Genomic DNA, 17,110 nt, shown 5'->3' with positions numbered 1-17,110 from the left:
AATATGTATAACTGCTCTAACTACCTAAAGCAATTACTGATAATGTGCACAGATCATACTCTACATCTGAGGAACTGAGAGCACTGTAAAGTGGGGAAAAGTAATTGGCACTTAAATTGGTCTCTCCTATAATGTTCATGGAAAAAATATTCTTGATATTATTTCCTTTTCATTTTGAGGCTGGATGACATCAACTAACCCATATCCAGCCTTTATTAAAATGCCTACACTTTGATTCTAGTTAATTAGTTATTTATTGGATGATTTTTCTAATATATAAATTGTGCCAATATGTAAGGCCTAAGGCTGCAGTGTTTCTCACTCAAACATTAACAGACATCCAGTACAGTGCATTACCTGCCTTGGTAGATGGATAACAGTACTTTTTGAAAAATTGTGGGACTTTTTCTGCCAAGTCATTTCCAAACTCACCCCCTTTGGACCAGACGTTTTCATGGTTAGTAATGCCTAACCTCAAGTCAAGCTGGAGGTTTGCGTAAAAGCTCCTCTTTCATAATTTGTTAACTCAGACCAGTCACAGTTCAGCTACTATGTCAAATCCCATTCACCATTAACATACTGTATGCAGGTTTCAGTGCTGAAAACATATATGTAAATATATATATTCAGGCTACTGATTTAAATCATATCTGGAGTCACATGAGTGCGATGAATCTGTTTATTTTTCCAACAGTAATTTAATTAACACTCCAACACTGTTATTGATTATTGCGCTTCCAGTGAAAAATAAAATGCCACAGTCCAAACATGTGTGTGCAGTCAGGCTCTGATCATCATGTCTTGTGATCATCATATTACTTTGATGGGTTTAAAGGTTGTTGATCATTGTAGTTTTGAGCAGTTTCACTTTCCTCATTTCTAGTATGTTCTCACATTGTTTACCAACATGTCTTCAGTGAAGTGGCTTTCTTAGTCCTGCTGGTTGACCACAGGACATATTTCACATCTGCATTTATTGTTCCGCTCTTAGTTTCAGCCTAACGTCTACTGGCTAGGGTCTTCAGGGCTGTTCCAAACGATTGGCTGAATGGATGAATAATTCATTTCTCTAGTTCTGGACTGAGATAGACTCCAACACTTGCTCTGCCTCGGCTTTTTCCACCCAGTGGTGTGTTATTAAGTCTGATCTCTCCCTCAAAAAGTCTCTCAGGTCACTAGGGAAGAGAAAGGCCAGAGCAGGCTTTTTTGATTGTAATTTTGACCAACACCGGCTCACACTCTAACTCCCTGCAATGAAAACAATGAAGCAGAGAGCAACACATTTTCATTTCCTGCACAGTCGCTATGCTTAGATAAAGGTCACTGGTTATAACAAAAACACAAACATGCTTTTTGATGGTAGCCTCTTGACATTTTAGTGTGTGTGTTAATGGAAAAAAAAAGTTATTTATGGTGTTGTGTGAAGCAGCTCTTCTCTCTCACTTGCAGTTGGTGAGGAAATGCGGAACGTTAGGGGCTCCTCATGATGCTCATCACCGAAATATCAAATTAGATCAGTGGGGATCTCAAACCGGAAAAAAACATTGCATAACCAACGCCCCACGTCCTCTCTCTCACGAGGACAGGATCACATCGCTTTCACTGCCCCTGCCAAATTGTAGTCTATCCAATTATCCAAAGAGAGCTTGAGAGGGAAGTCTGTACCAGCATGGGTGACTCAGCCATCAGACTCCCATGACTAGGCCTCCCATGATTGCCATGTTGGAGAAAGACACAGGTCACAGCCTGTGTGTCTGAGCAATTAGGGGAAACTCTGGCTTTCAGTATTCAAGGGTGTATTCTTCTCATGTGAAGCCAACCTCTGAAAAAAGAAAAAGATAAAACATTAACAACGAGCGTTAGTTAAACAAGCAAAAGAGAGTGTTTAACAAGTGTCATTGTCAGTTATGCTCTTCTGTAGTTGAACTTGACCTCTGAACTTCCTGGAAAAGGAAAGAAAAACAATATAAAGTATTCGTTAAATATTATTAAAATCAAGAGTTTTTGTGACCGGTTCTTAAAAAAATCTATGTTGTTTCTGTCTCCCTTATCTTCCAGCTTAAATTTGTATTCATGAAGTGAGTTAATTCCCCACTGGTTAAGTAAATTATTCTGACAACAAATAAAAATATAAAAAAATAAAAAAGCAAGAAAAAATATCTCTTGACATATAAGCCTAAGTGAAATCCATAGCCTTATGTCTCAACCACCCAGATTGCCTCTGTCCGTCTACATGACAAATGAGTAAATAAAGCAGTTCATCACTGCAGGGGAGAGGTCAAAGCTTTCTTTTTGTTTACAGAAATGTGTTGTCTGAGCTTTGTGAACTGTTGATTCCCTTCCTAAGCTGTATTAATTAGTATTGGCAGTCTCTCCATTATCAAATCACCCTGGCTGGTTTGTGCCGAGTGCATTGTAATATTGGATTAGAGCCTCAGAGGAAAAAACAACCCGGTTGCTGGGAAATCAGTGTTATCGTGAACCACTCAGTTTCCCATTCCCATATGAGGAATACGGCCACAACAGGTACACTGATAACACAAGGACAAACCCAAGTCATTTCAGACACTCATTTTCATAGATTATTTTAATAGACTGAGTGCACAGCTCCAGGGCTTATTTATTAAACTAATAACAGTTTTGGCAGCCTTGAGGCTTTGATTTCCTGACGCTCACTTCCTCTGTTTATCTTTGCTCTCAACTGTTGCTGCATTTATTTCTTTCACCTTTATGTTATTGTCAGCTTTCATGTTTTACCCCTGTCCTCTCTTGTCTCTCTCATGAGCCATTCATTTCTTTTTCTTCCTTTTCCCGTCTCCTGTGTGTGATGTTATCCAGCCCTCTGGTATGCAGTGACTCCCTCCCTTCCATCCCCTCTCTGCTTGGGTGGGTTGTTGCCTCAGCTGTTGAAGTGTCACCCTCTCTGCCCCTTCTTGACCCTGGTGAGTGTGGTCCAACTCTGCATCTTCATCACCTGGACCTTTTAGGACATAAATGTGTGCATCCCATTAGTCCCATGATATTAATATTGCACAATTGCTAGTTACATTTGTTTTAAAGCCATTCATAGTGGTAACAAGAACCATAAGAACAAAACTTGCTTAGACAGTTGTTACACAGGAAGGAAGTTGACTCACCATGAGCCGGGCCCCTATCCTCACCATGACAGTTAGCAGCAAAAGCCGAAGTGTGACGGGACCCCAGGCACCTGAATAACCGATCTTGTGTTTTAGACATGGAAAGTGAGACAATCAGTTTCACAGATATGCTTAGCTGTTTTCCTGTTTTATTGCACGGAAACTAGACATAGAAAGCACATTGTAAAAGTCAATGACACCATATTACTCTGTTTGTGTGGCTGTTTTACATTGCTCACTTTCTGTTTTCGTCACTTTATGTTCTCAAGTATGTTATGCTTATAGATTCCATAGAAAAGTCTATGTAGAAGTGTCTGTCCATGCAACTAAAGGATTTGCTGGGGTGTCACTGTGGCATGACTTGGTTGTACAAAGGTATCACTTCATTCAAATTTCTACGAAATTATTCTACTGGTTTTTTGCTTTTGTGGGGAATCCAAGGGCACAAACTAATACTGGTACGCTGTCATCTCACTTATTAAATAAATTAAATTGGGTGCCAGTGTTAGCCGAGGCATATTTCCTTCAAAGCAATAGGAATTGAAGGCAGTCTGAGTTTTTCGTCAACAAACAAAGGTTATGTTTCTGGGCAGTGTTACTCACCAAATTGCATTATGTGTATCCTTGAGATCTATGTCGATTGTGCTTCCTGTCTCATAAAACACTTAACATAAAGCACATGTTTTGAATATTTAAAATCCTGCATTATGTTAGTGTTTTCTTGCCATCAATCTTCCTCTTGACAGCCTTTGCAATGCTTATTTTGGCGCTACTGCCAACAATTGTCAATCAGTAGGACAGCATGAAATAGTCGCCTAAAGTGTATATCACGTTGCCTCTGTGCTCATGCATGTGAGCTGTAAAAGCATTGCTCTGTATCGGTGCTACTGGTCAAAAACCCCATAGGAAGCCTTTTGTGGACAAACTGTTAGTGAGTGCATAAGCCACAAAATGGAAAAGACTATGTTTTAATGGTGTCAGTAGCAGTTGAGTAGACATTTACAGGCTAAACGTCAATTTATTTTGACCAATATGGTGAGTTTAGATCACTTTTTCATGGCATCTCAGGGCCTAATTTCCAAAAGACCACCTTAAGGCTAAGATAATCTTAGTTCTATTATTGGTCAGTGGACTGAGATCATCTTAACCTTGAGATACTTTGTTGTAATTCAGATAAAGACACTAAATCAAACTGCCTTCATTTCAAAGATCTGTGTATTTGCAGATGTATGGTGAACCCACAGACTACATTGTTGTATGCATCCCTTTAAAATAAAAATAATGTATCACCTTCTAATTTCAGTGAACTTTATGTGTTTATTGTTTTTTCCCCATCAGTAACTGGTGAATGCCATCAGAGGTCAGACTGTATGTAATGTGATTGGCACTGTGTGGTATTTGTTCTTTGGCTTTGTGACCCAGACACTCAGCGCAGCCACATCAGTCAGGGATCAGTGTTGCCTGAATGAATCCAGTCAGTGGTGTCAGATTAGCAGAGGCGTAAAGCTAGCTCTTGTGTGGTATAAGGGCCAGCAGGACGCTGGCTTAGAGGATGACACGTCCGCTGGGAAGGTATTAGCACACTACCCTGAAACCAGTAATGCAGTTAAAAGCAGTCAGGTGGCTTGTCTCGCTGTTAAGAAAGTCCCTATTGCCTTGCCAGCTCTCGTGGTGAGAGATTCCCGCTCTGTGGTCAGACTCTGACCGCAGCACTGTGACAAAGCTGATTTCATCTTTATAGGGTCTTTGTTCCCTCAGATTCAGAGACTCTCCAGTACCATTCCTTTATTGCCGATCGTGATTTTAAATTTTACAATGTTGTGCTGTCCACCAGACTATTCTTTAAAGTAACAAGGCTTTACTTTTGAACATGAATTTCAGGGGTTTGCTCTGAGATGAAATCTAATCTTTAAAATATGACTTGTGGTTCTAGGAATTTAATTCTTTTTATTGTGATTTTTGATATGTATCCAAGTATAAATGGGTGTTTTTGTACAGAAAGCTTAGAGAGGAGACATAAAACATACAGACTTGCAGCGCTACATCTGATCTCATAAATCAATATTGGAACAATAGTTCCAAATAATGACATTAGCTGCTCTCGCATCACTTTCTAATCTACTGTACCGTAACAATTACAAAACGTAATGTCATTGACAGTCATGTCACAATGGGTTATCAAGTGAAAGGATAATGTTTTTGTGCAGTTCATATTCATTTCAGTTCTTCCTCATGTCAGTGTGAGTAATAATCTGGGTTTGATTCATGTTGCTGCTCTCGTGTCTTATCTGTCTCTCTCTGTGTCTTATCAGGTCAGCCTTCAGAGTCTGGAGAATTTTCTCTGTCTCTTCCACTATGTGCAGCATCACCCCAACCACAGTACCAAAGATGCACTGAAATTCTGGTAAGTCTCATCAATATTTTAACTTCTTAAATGTACCATAAATTGAGGTTTTGCCTCACGTAGCGTGGGTAAAACTTTGATGCATATAATGAACTCTCATACAGCAGCATCACAAGTTGCAGCCTTGAAAAGTACTTAGTGTTAACACATCGTATCACATACACATAGTATCAACACATCAATGACAAAACTGAACATAAAAGGAGTAGTAGTAGGCAAAGAGTACAGTGAATAATCCTACAAATTCAAATTTGTGTTACTGTAAATGATACACAATCACACAACATTGGTCGAGTTTTAAACCTTGATCAGGATAAACACTGGTGACATAAGCCTGAGTGGATGAATATGAACATGAACATGAACATGCAGTTGCTTTAGTTTTTGTTTCCTTGTCTTAACCAAAGAAAAGTAACTGCAGAAGTGACAGATTTATTTCCATCATTTTATGTCCCATCACTATAGTAGAGGGTGCAGGCATTATGTAATCATGGTGCATTAGCTTTTGGCGTACCTTGCTGCATAGATTTACATATTGATGAGGGAAATTGTGGGACATTAGGCACCTCAAGTACCTCTTGTTTGTATTCTGTTCAGTGTAAATAAGTCACATACACACACGCTACCTAGAATTAAGTGAGTGCATTAGCATTCGTGAGCCATGTGTTCCCTCAGCTGAAAAGTGATTCATTTAAATGGGGTTTTGGTTAAAATGCCTGAAATAATGTCCTTGTTTAAAGACAAGCTTAAGGCAGTTTAATGTTTTGATTTGTGAGATCAACCATTGGATTTTTCCATATTTTAATCCTTGAAGCTTTTATCTGCAATAATTAAGCACTTTGCTAACAGATGTTGTTGAAATTGATCTACAGTGCATTTTTCACAAAGTCTTCATGTCACTGTACTGCCATAAACTCCCCTATAGTTCAGCTACCCACATGATTTTTATTTTTGAGATTGCAGATTTGCCAACGTATTTGTAATTAGTTTGTTTTAAATCACTCATTCATTCATTCATTCATCTTCAACTGCCTATCCGGGGCTGGGTCGCGGGGGCAGCAGTCTAAGCAGAGACCCCTGGGGTTGGGGCACACATGTGAGCACCTGGCGGCCGGGCCTCTCCCTACGGGGCCCGGTTGGGCAGAGCCTGAAAGAGTGACGTGGGGCTGTCCTCCCGTGGACCCACCACCTGCAGGAGGAGCCCTAGGGGGCAGGTGTATTGCGAATCGGGCAGTGATCGAAGGCGGGGGCCTCGACGACCCGATCTTGTTGTAAATCGCCAGTGTGTAAGTTAGTCAGTGTAGGGTTACCTTTACGTTGAAGAAGCTGTGAGTGTTGTAATGTTAGCACAACATGAACACAGGTTTGCCTGGCACTTGCCTCTTATTAATATGAATTGCACTTGTATTAATCATAGAGCTTCTTGTGGCATCAATCAGAGCCCACAACAAAAAATCATTTTGATTTATTGATGATAAATGATGGTTGTATTGATGTAAATGATGTGTTAAGTTGTCATTTATGAATGTCCATCATAACTCATTGGAGTCCTGAGTGACACTTTTAAACAAAAGGAGTAAATGCTCCATAATGAATGCAGTCACTCCAAAATATACATCTTGTGTGTGCACACCCTTGATGCTTTATTGTTTGCAGTAGAAACAAACATAGTATACTGCACTGATGCAATAAATCATGTGGATAAACCATGTTTACCTCCTGTGTGTCCAGTATCCAGCGCTGCATGTTGCACTCTTACATGGGCTGGACAGATGCTAACCCAGATGATATCTAAATGTTAACCTTTCGTCACTTTCTGTCCTTTAATCTCGAATGAAACACACACACACACACACACACCAGAAGGACCTGAGCTGAGTAAAGCCGCTATTGAATGAATAACTTATACGGAGTAACTCAGTTGAAGGGAAGAACATCACAATGATTGGCCAGAAGGGAAACACAAAATGTGAGTGCTACTGGAGAGAGATGCCTGTTTGCAAGGGGAGGACATCATGGAAATCAGTATCTCTGTTTACTAAGTCTCTAATCACTGTCTTGTGGTTATGGTAACACAACTGTGAGGGTGGTGGCAAAAGCTGGTGAAGAAATTAGTTAAAGCAATGCTGTTAATATTTAACAAAAAAATGTGTGTTGCAAATGTGTGGTGTATTCTTTTTGAATTATGTTAATCTCTCTTGGCCTTTTCTGAATTTGGTGGCAATGCAGCCCCAACTGTAAGTAACAAATTTCATGACATATTTAGATAATACTGTACATTTCTGTCTTTAATAAAATATGAAGATGCAGTTTGGTTAAATCACAGTAATTACTAAATGTGAATAAGTTAAACCTGAAATTGGAGCACACTGATGTAAAGTATGGACAGTTGAATTTCCTTTCTGCTCAGTATTTCTGTAGTTTTAAGTGCATGCTGTGCTCCTGCAGTATCCTTATCACCCTCATTACAATACAGTCCACCAAAATACTGTGTGTACAGCGTTAGAGAGATAAAAAGCAATTGTGAGCTTGTGCTAGTTTGAGTGGGCATGTGCTCAGACTCCCTGATAGCATGTCAAAGCCTTTTAGCGGTGTGTCTGGCCTGTTTGACAGTGACCTGTGACCTAAATAAACTCCATTCAGCTGGCAGACCTGTTTCACCCAGATTAAAGCTGAATTGTCATGGTGAGCATGAATTTTAACTGTCAGGTCTCTAAATATTTTATAACAGAGTAGTTGTTGCAGATGACCGTTCAGTTTAACTTTTAAGGAGTCGCTTAATACAGGTTAAGTTTGATACAGGCAGAATTCAGTTCTTACTGTAGTGAAAATGTCCTGGAAATTGATCTCTTTAAAAGAGTGGAAAGCATTTAGCATAACGTGTTTAGCCAGTTATTTTTGGGAAACCCTGTGGTCTCAATTAGGAGATTAGACCTGCAATTAATAAAGTAAAACATCAAATGCCAAAATAACATGATTTGTGCATAATTTTGTTCGAATTAGTGTTGACAGATTTAGTATTTTTTGGAAACCTTTCAGTGTTGATAAGAGACAGGAATAGAATTAGGATTAATAAAAAAAATACAAATAAATCACTGTGGGTTTGCAATTCATGGCCATACGAATTGTTGCTAGCAGACTCTTTGGCTCTTTAAAAAAAGAAAAAAAAAAAAAGCCAAAATGGCTGTTATAGTGGAGAATACAAAGACACTTACTGTGAGTGATGGTTGATTATGGCGGTCTTGTCCAGGGCCTTGGGGGCTCGTCAGTGTTCCCAAAGCCAGTCCCCTCACCATGTGACATCACATGCTTTCATGTGATATGCTGATCTGCTGTGAATCTGGAAAGCTTCCATTTGAAATTCCAATTTAATGGAATTTGTGCTGCTGAACAGAAAATTCAGTCAGCAGTCGTGTGAGGAGGTATGCAGATACAGCCACTAGAGCTGCAGTCAGGCTTGGAGCAAACGCAAGATGACTGGTAGGAAACTGTTTGTCCCAGTAACATTTGGTAAGACGATAATTAACATATGTTAAAAAGGCGAGTGTCTGAAAGTGTTGGCGTCTGTGTTATTATCTCAGTAATTTCTACTGGTCTACTTACATTATCATTATATTGAAAGCTGGTTTGGACTGGAGCAGAAATGCAGAAATGTAAACATATAAAAGTGAAAACTAAATTATTTGTTCACTGTCTGATGGAGTAAGTCAAAGTTCAGTCCTTAGGGCATGTCTTCAGTTCATGTTGACAAATACATGTTGAGCTTGTCAACTGTGATTGTGCTGTAGAGGATGTGTGTGTCTTAAATGGTGACTGGAGAGAGATGTGTGTCTTCTGTTTAGAGCTGCAGCTTATTGTCAGTGGCTCTGAGAGGAACATGTGGTTGTGGCAGTCATAAGCATGCTAGCTTGGAGGCGCTCTATTCATAGAATAAGTCTTTTTTTTTTTACTTACCTTCAACCTACATAAGTCTAGCTTTTAAGGTTTGACCGTAACATGCATGATTATACCATGAGCTGGCTTTGCTCATTGAGATGGACGTTGCTGACATAACCGGATTGTCCAGATGTCACAGCGTTGTCAGCTTAGGCTTTTTGATCGAACTGGCTTTGGCTGTTTTTCTTCCTGTAGTGAGATGAAAGAAACAAACAGAGATGGGTAGAAACAAAGTGTGTTGTTTGGCCTGATGTTTTTAAAGGAGCGGTTTGGATGATTTCACAACTTTTCTTTTTCAATTGCAGTATAAACTCAGAAATCATACAGCTATCCAGAGATGACAGCCTGTTGGTTTGATTTTCCTCTTATGATGGGGACATATTCATGATCCCGCAAAGTATTTTGAGTGTGCGTACAGATGTGTGGAAAATGTGACCGTATCACAGGTGTGTAATGTTTTATGTCCTCTGTTGCAGCTCAGACATGAGTGGTGCCAGTAACACACTGGCGAGGGAGTTCCTGACTGATGTACATCAACTATGCAGTGCGGTGGCCCAGAGAGCGGAGGCACGGGAGGAGGATGAGGAGGAGAGTCACATGGTGGCACTGGGGGAGTACCTGGTCAGGGGACGGGGCTTCCTGTTGCTCAGCACCCTGGACTCAATCATTGACCAGGTAAGGAAAAGCTAAGCAGCCAAATCACACAATACGTGCATTTAAATTGTGGGATCAGCAATGGAGGTTGGAAAGTATGTGGGTTTTTCATTAATACAACATTTCAGCAACAAACGAGCATATCTCTACAGAGAAGGCAGCTACAACTGTGATTTCAGTTGTTTGGTATGAAAGTCCCTGTTGCCACTACTATTGCACAAGGAAGAGGTAACCCAACGTGCTGCTCTCATAGAGAACTGAAATCCTGCAGACTTGAAATGACAAATGTTAGTACAGTAGCTGCAGGCTGCTGCATTTTTTAATTAATATATTAAACTTTTTTCATGCAGCTTTTCAATATCAGTATGACAGATTCAAATGTCTGCACATAAGCCTGTGTGACCTCTGCTGCTACTAATCTCTGCTCATCAAAAGGAAACTGCTGACAGAGTGTGTAAGAGAGATACATTATAATGAATGTGCATCATAAAAGCAACAAAGATTATGCAAACATCGGAGCAGACATCAGCTCGTAAGATTAAAAGGGTATTTAATAACCACAGGGCAATAAAACTCAGGGAAATATAGGCTATGCAGTGATAAGATGCCATATAGTTTCATGTACAAACAAGATGGCATTCAGGAGAACACACTGTATATACACTTCCACTCGAGGTCAAACATGAGAAACTGAATGCCTGCTTTAATTTCCAGACACCGGTAAGCATTTCACCCAACTATTATACGACCACATGGCCAGTGTTGTCTATGTATTTGTTTAGTGGCCAATTAGGCTCCCTCTCTACATCTGTGGCTGGTGTTACTACAATTAGCAGGATGGGTATATCTAGGAGGAAATGAGCTCTGCAGTGCCCACGCGTTGTTTGATTGTCTGATTGATTGAAGAAAGTTTGCTGCTGCTGCTGCTGCACACAAGATGTTGATGCTGATATGCACATGCATTTAGAGCAGTCAATGCATATTCTTTGTATATATAACACAAAATTTATGCATAAATATTACACAAAATTTGTCTACTACAAGGCAAATATTGTACAGTGAAGGGCAAAGGTCTCTCTGTCAGAACCCAGTGTTTCCTCTGCCATCAGGCTGATGTGCTGGTCTGCAGACTTCACAGACAGAGCCCAGGCTGCAGCACAGTCAGTGTATTTACTGTATGTATTGATCTGATCTGTGCGTGTTTTTGGGTGATGTAACAAGTTCAGAGATGCTCTTATCCAGACTGAATTATGGAGCTTTCACATGACAACTTGAGCGCTGCACAGAAAAGGTCAGTGTTAAATCAGTGTAAAGCTGAAAACAATATGACTTTTGAGCATTAGGCTTTGGCTTCCTCTCCTCATCGGTTCCCTGCGTCAGACATGTCCCTTCTGCTGAGTCAGGAGTCAAGCTACATAAAACTGTGTAATGGTTTTATGAGGTGTTAAGGGCTTTGATGCTAATCATGTGAAATGAGCTTGAGAGAAAGTGCAACATCAGTGAATAAACAAACTAAATACCCACAAAACTGGGGGGTGCTACAGTGTGTCAAGGCCACCAAGGTGGACTGAGAACGTAAGAGCAGCATTTGGACAAGAACTCCATCAGCCATGGTTTCTTCTTCACACCCAACAGTGTTTTTTAAAGAGGCATTAGCACATAATGCCCCAACAAATGCATTATGGAATGAAATATTATTATGAATGTGACTGTGTGCATCAGCGTCCCTGTGGCATCATAACATTAGCTGATTTCACACACTTGTTATAGTTTCTATACTTTCAGTACTTTCAGTATAGAAATTCAATGCATTCATGTGCATTCTCCAGCTGTGTGCGTCAGCTCTGGCCTAGATGGAGTCAAGCCTGTAGTCACAGTCAGGTTGGGGCACTTATAAACATCTGATTATTTGCGTTGCAGATGAACTTGTCATTTGCAAAGCATGGTTTCACGTCCTGAATTTAATTGAACATTTATTTTGTGCTGGTTTTGTTCTATTGTGCTGTTAAATACTCCCACTGTGTGCAACCCGGTGTCTGTCTACTACTTCTGACACTGTTTAGATGACTCAGCTCTAACTCACTAAAGTTTTCTTTATGTAATGGCATCACATGTGTTCAAATATTTCACACATAACCAGGATTCTTGCAGGCATGAAGCTCTTGAGAAATGACAGGGATATCTTTTGAGATTTTTAATTCGTTATTTGTTATTTTTTCCAAGAGGCAAAGTGTTAAATGTCAGGGTACTGTCATGTACGCGTTCATCATCATACTTAGCTACGCCTAGCTAAACAGCTGTATAACTTGTAGTCAGATGTTGTTAGGGTATCCAAAAAGAATAAATCATTAGAGGTATTCATGAAAGTATTTAGTGAAAAGGCTGCTTGAATAGTGAGTTATTTAATTAGTCATTCGCAAATTAATGTCATCATTTCCAGCAGCTATTGGCTGTATGTAAACAGCAAAAGTGACAGACCCATTACCATCCCATTTTCCCTCTTTTCTCTTTCTCTTCATTGTATCAGTTTGATACATTGACCGTTCACTGTTTAATGGAGCTGTTAATTACTTATAATTAAATGATTGCTTATAATTAAATAATTAGAAAAACAAGAAGTAGCTAATTATAATAGTTTGGACATCTAAATGATCGTGGAGTGAAAGTGATTAAACCACGGCCAGCAAGCTGATCACTTTTTAATTCACACATGAAGGAGTAGGTTGATTGTTTTTAATTAACACATGAAGGAGTTGGTTCTCTCTCTGCTGTGAGGAATGCTCTGGATAGACATGAGATCCCCTAGGTCTCAGAAGTAAGATTGTCATGTAGGTGCTACATTGCTCTCTGAGACATTGTGCAGAAGACTAACTAACGAGTTAACTAAATTAACACAAATAAATACATTTCTAGTTTGTGGGCTGAAAAGAATTTTGGAAAATGATTAAATTCAGGTACAAATAAAATCTTAAAGTGTGTGATTTCTCTTTGTAGGACGTGGTGAAACCCCAAAGTGACTGTTTTTTTTTTTTTTTTAGGTATGCACTGTCTCAGTGGGAGTGTCTTGATGTGACATCAGCATGTGACCAAAGGGAGAGGGGCAGGGAGGCTTTCTAGTAACCTCGCTGTTTTTTTTTTTTGCCCTCTCAGGAGCTGACCTGTCGAGAGGAGCTGCTCACTTTGCTGCTGTCTCTACTGCCGCTGGTCTGGAAGATCCCTGTGCAGGAGGAAAAAGCCCCAGGTCAGTGCCCACAAATACTTATTCTGTTACCTGTTCATGTTGATGTTCTTGTTAACAGCACATACATCCTGCTATAATGACATGGGACTACTTCTTATTCCTGGTTGGTAACTAATGATTTCAATTTACAAATATTTTTGGAGTATAAAATTAGCTGTATATTTTGTGATGTGCAAAATCGTTTGTACAGACGAACTGAAATGCAGACTGTTTGTTTATATATTTGTTTCATTTTCCGTCTTTTACATAATTCTTTTCCAGTTATTACTGTCAATTACCAGCAATTTTTCTGCATTTTCTTTGGTGGTTTTATTTGAAGACAGTGTGTGAATGTGCAACATTGCTTTTGACTGTAAATGGTGTCTGTGGTGTGCTCATCAAATTCCTCATATTTATTTTTAATTTAGTACTTTACTGAGCTGCACTGTACTCATTTTGAGATGGATGAATCGGTTTTAATCATTTTAGCCAGTGTCTCCCGTATGATAAATCTAAGTGTTACAAACATAGTCTACAGAAGAGGAGAAGACGTGCAGCTGCAGATGCCTGTGACCTCAGGATGACACCGGTATTTAGTACAGGACTGCTGATCTTCTCTAACATGGACCCTAGACATTTTTACTTTTATTAATTCTTCCTCGCTGAAGATGTTTAACAAACAAGACATGACTGCTGACATGCAGCTGAGCTTTATGTTCCTCATCTTATACTCTAAAAAAAAAATTGAATTTTTTAAATACAAAATCCATGATTTTCGTGGTAGTGTTAAAATAATTGTAAAAATAAGTCTGAAATCCCAAAATGTGACATTAAGAGGCATGGACATAATATTACTTTATAACTTTATACTGTATAATTTAGGTTTGTATGTATGTATAGAAACACAGTTGGTACTTTTTGTTAATATGTATGTTAATATGACATGTTTCTGTGGTTGGACAGATTTCACCCTGCCGTCCCTACTGGAAGTATTCCTTAGCCGGGAGGTGAAGGCCGTCCCTCTCAGAGCAGGACAGAAGGCTGCAACAGATGACCAGAACTCTGCGAAGAGGTCCCGTGTCAGCAGCGGTACCTGGAAGTCACGGAGGTCGCGCAGAACAGTGCAGAGATACTCTGTGAAGGATGCTCGCAAGTCCCAGGTTTCTACCTCAGATTCAGAAGCAAACTCTGAAGAAAAAGCTGTCCCCGGTCCAGGTGGTGCAAGGAGTCGAAGATCACATGGTTCCACCATCAGGGTAAGCTGTCAGCATCATCGTTCAGAGGCCTCACAGTTAACATCCACCGCCAGCACCACCACAGAAATCATGAGCTCCCCATACCCACATCCGCGATCCCCTGGGTCCCAGACAGCAGACACTGAAACCCTGACAGACCCAGCTGCAATATCAATATTCAACCGCATGGAAAACTCACCCTTTGATCTCTGCCATGTGTTGCTTTCCCTACTGGAGAAGGTGTGTAAGTTTGACATGAGCATCAACCACAACCCTGGCCTGGCGGTCAGTGTTGTACCGACTCTCACTGAGATCTTAACTGAGTTTGGAGACTGCTGTGGGCCAGGGGGAGGGGGTGGAGGTGGAACAGGGGCAGAGGAGCTTGCTGGAGGCTGGACCGAAGAGCCCATCGCCCTGGTCCAGAGGATGCTACTACGCACCATCTTGCACCTGATGTCAGTGGACGTGAGTCAGAGTGAAACCCTTCCAGACAGCCTGAGACGCAGCCTGACAGACCTGCTGCGAGCCACCCTGAAAATCCGGAGCTGCTTGGACAGACAGACTGACCCTTTTGCTCCTCGGCCCAAGAAAACCCTGCAGGAGGTCCAGGATGACTTTTCATTCTCCCGCTATCGCCACAGGGCGCTACTGCTGCCAGAGCTTCTAGAGGGAGTGTTGCAAGTACTCCTGGGTTGCCTGCAGGCTTCCACACCCAATCCCTTTTTCTTTAGCCAGGCACTGGAGCTCATCCATGAATTTGTCCAGCACCGCGGCCTGGAGCTGTTTGAGGCCACAGTGCTGCGGCTGGAGGGGCTTGGCAGGGCGAGGGATTCTGAAGTAGGAGGTGAGGCTTCAGAGAGGCTACGAGGTCTCATTGCAGGGGTCTTCAAGATCATCAGCGCTGTCAAGAAGGCAAAGTCAGAGCAGCTTCATCAGTCCGTGTGTGCCCGACGGCGTCATCGTCGCTGTGAATATTCACACTTCCTGCATCACCACAGGGACCTGTCAGGTTTGCCCGTCTCTGCTTTCAAGCAGGCAGCTAGACGCAACCCCTTTGAAGAGGACGGAGATGGAAAGGAAGGGATGGAGGGTGATGTGGTGCGTTACCCTGAGCGTTGCTGCTGCCTGGCTGCCTGTGCTCACCAATGTCTGCGTCTCTTGCAGCGTCTCTCCCCCAGTGGACCAGCTGTTCTGCAGGTACTTGCTGGGGTGCAGGCAGTTGGAATCTGCTGTTGTATGGACCCCCGCTCAGTCGTGGGACCCCTGCTGCATGCCTTCCAAGCTCCTGGTCTGCGTAGCTACCAGTCTCATGTGCTCAGTGTCCTGGGTAGACTGATCCTAGACCAGCTTGGTGGCGGACAGCCCTCAGAGAAAGCCAAACTGGCCTCCTGTAACATCTGCACTCTGGACAGCAGCCAGCTGCCAGGCCTGGAGGAAACACTGCAGCATGGGGAGCCTTCAGCCATTTCTACCAGTCTGTGCTACCGCTCCCAGGGCATTCTGCCAAGTGGAGGGGGTGCAGAGGACATGTTGTGGAAGTGGGATGCTCTAGAGGCCTACCAAGAGCTAGTGTTTGGTGAGGACTGGCAGCTGAGCCAGCAGATAGCTGGCCATGTGTGCCACCTGACCCTGCGGGGCAATGCTATAGTGCAGTGGCAGCTCTACACACACATCTTCAACCCTGTGCTGCAGAGAGGGGTAGAGCTGGCTCACCATGCCCAACAGCTGGGGGTTTCCGCTGTTTGTTCTCAGGTCTGCAGCTATCACACGCAGTGCCTGCCTGTGGAGGTGCTGCTCATATATCTGCAAACTTTACCTGCCCTCCTCAAGTCAAGGTGAGCTGCTTCACATCCATTTAATATGTTTTTATGTTTCATTCATATGTTTTTATTCTGTCCTAATTTTCCTCGACCATCTGCCTTTTTTTCAGTGCTTGATTTAGTCACTCTGGTGTTTGCCCTGTAGCATTGCACTGCATTTTAGGATCATGCCTAATATGTGTTTTAGACTTTACATTTTCAGGCAGAAAGATGTGTTGCTGCAAACTGAACTTTGATGCAAAAATCATCAAAGTTCTTTGGTTAAGTAAATATGCAGAAGCATCAATAATCTGCGTTTAGAGTGATCTCTCGTTCCAGATGTTTGATTTGAAAAATGCTTTAGCAGATTTCTCTCCCAAGAAATGGACTGTGCTCCTTTTATCCTATCACATAAAGCAAATATAATCAGCCAGCTTAAAGTCAGAAACCTAATCCACTTGGACATTGTTTGTCATTAGATCTCTCTCTCCAGGTCATTGCTAATTGATGCTAATCAATAATTTATCACTACTTTGTGGACTGAGGGAGAGATGGAGGATTATTGACTGGCAACAGCAGGTGCTTGTAGTGTTTGTCTAGATGCATTTAACAAAATGATTATGTGAATACTGAATATCTCATAGGTGTGAATGTGTTTGTCTGTCCGTATGTTAACCCCAGTGGGCTGTTTATATTGTATCCCAGCTCCTGCGCAGTGCATGCTG

General features: G+C 41.4%; 1 protein-coding gene across 8 annotated transcripts in view; it reads left to right on the top strand.

Moving 5' to 3' along the window:
* lyst (lysosomal trafficking regulator) overlaps window positions 1-17,110 on the top strand; it is a 59,472-nt gene that overhangs the window by 4,705 nt on the left and 37,657 nt on the right. For all 8 annotated transcript variants that reach the window (XM_041049503.1, XM_041049508.1, XM_041049510.1 and 5 more), the window contains 4 exons: window positions 5,450-5,541; window positions 9,954-10,152; window positions 13,282-13,372; window positions 14,315-16,421. In XM_041049503.1, the coding sequence (XP_040905437.1) occupies window positions 5,450-5,541; window positions 9,954-10,152; window positions 13,282-13,372; window positions 14,315-16,421 (2,489 nt within the window). The remainder of the gene's footprint in view (window positions 1-5,449; window positions 5,542-9,953; window positions 10,153-13,281; window positions 13,373-14,314; window positions 16,422-17,110) is intronic.

The sequence above is a fragment of the Toxotes jaculatrix genome, chromosome 11, assembly GCF_017976425.1.
Source record: "Toxotes jaculatrix isolate fToxJac2 chromosome 11, fToxJac2.pri, whole genome shotgun sequence".
In the NCBI taxonomy this organism is placed as follows: Eukaryota; Metazoa; Chordata; class Actinopteri; family Toxotidae; genus Toxotes; species Toxotes jaculatrix.
Note: the sequence above shows the minus strand (reverse complement) of the source record. Positions and strands in the feature narration are given on the sequence as shown.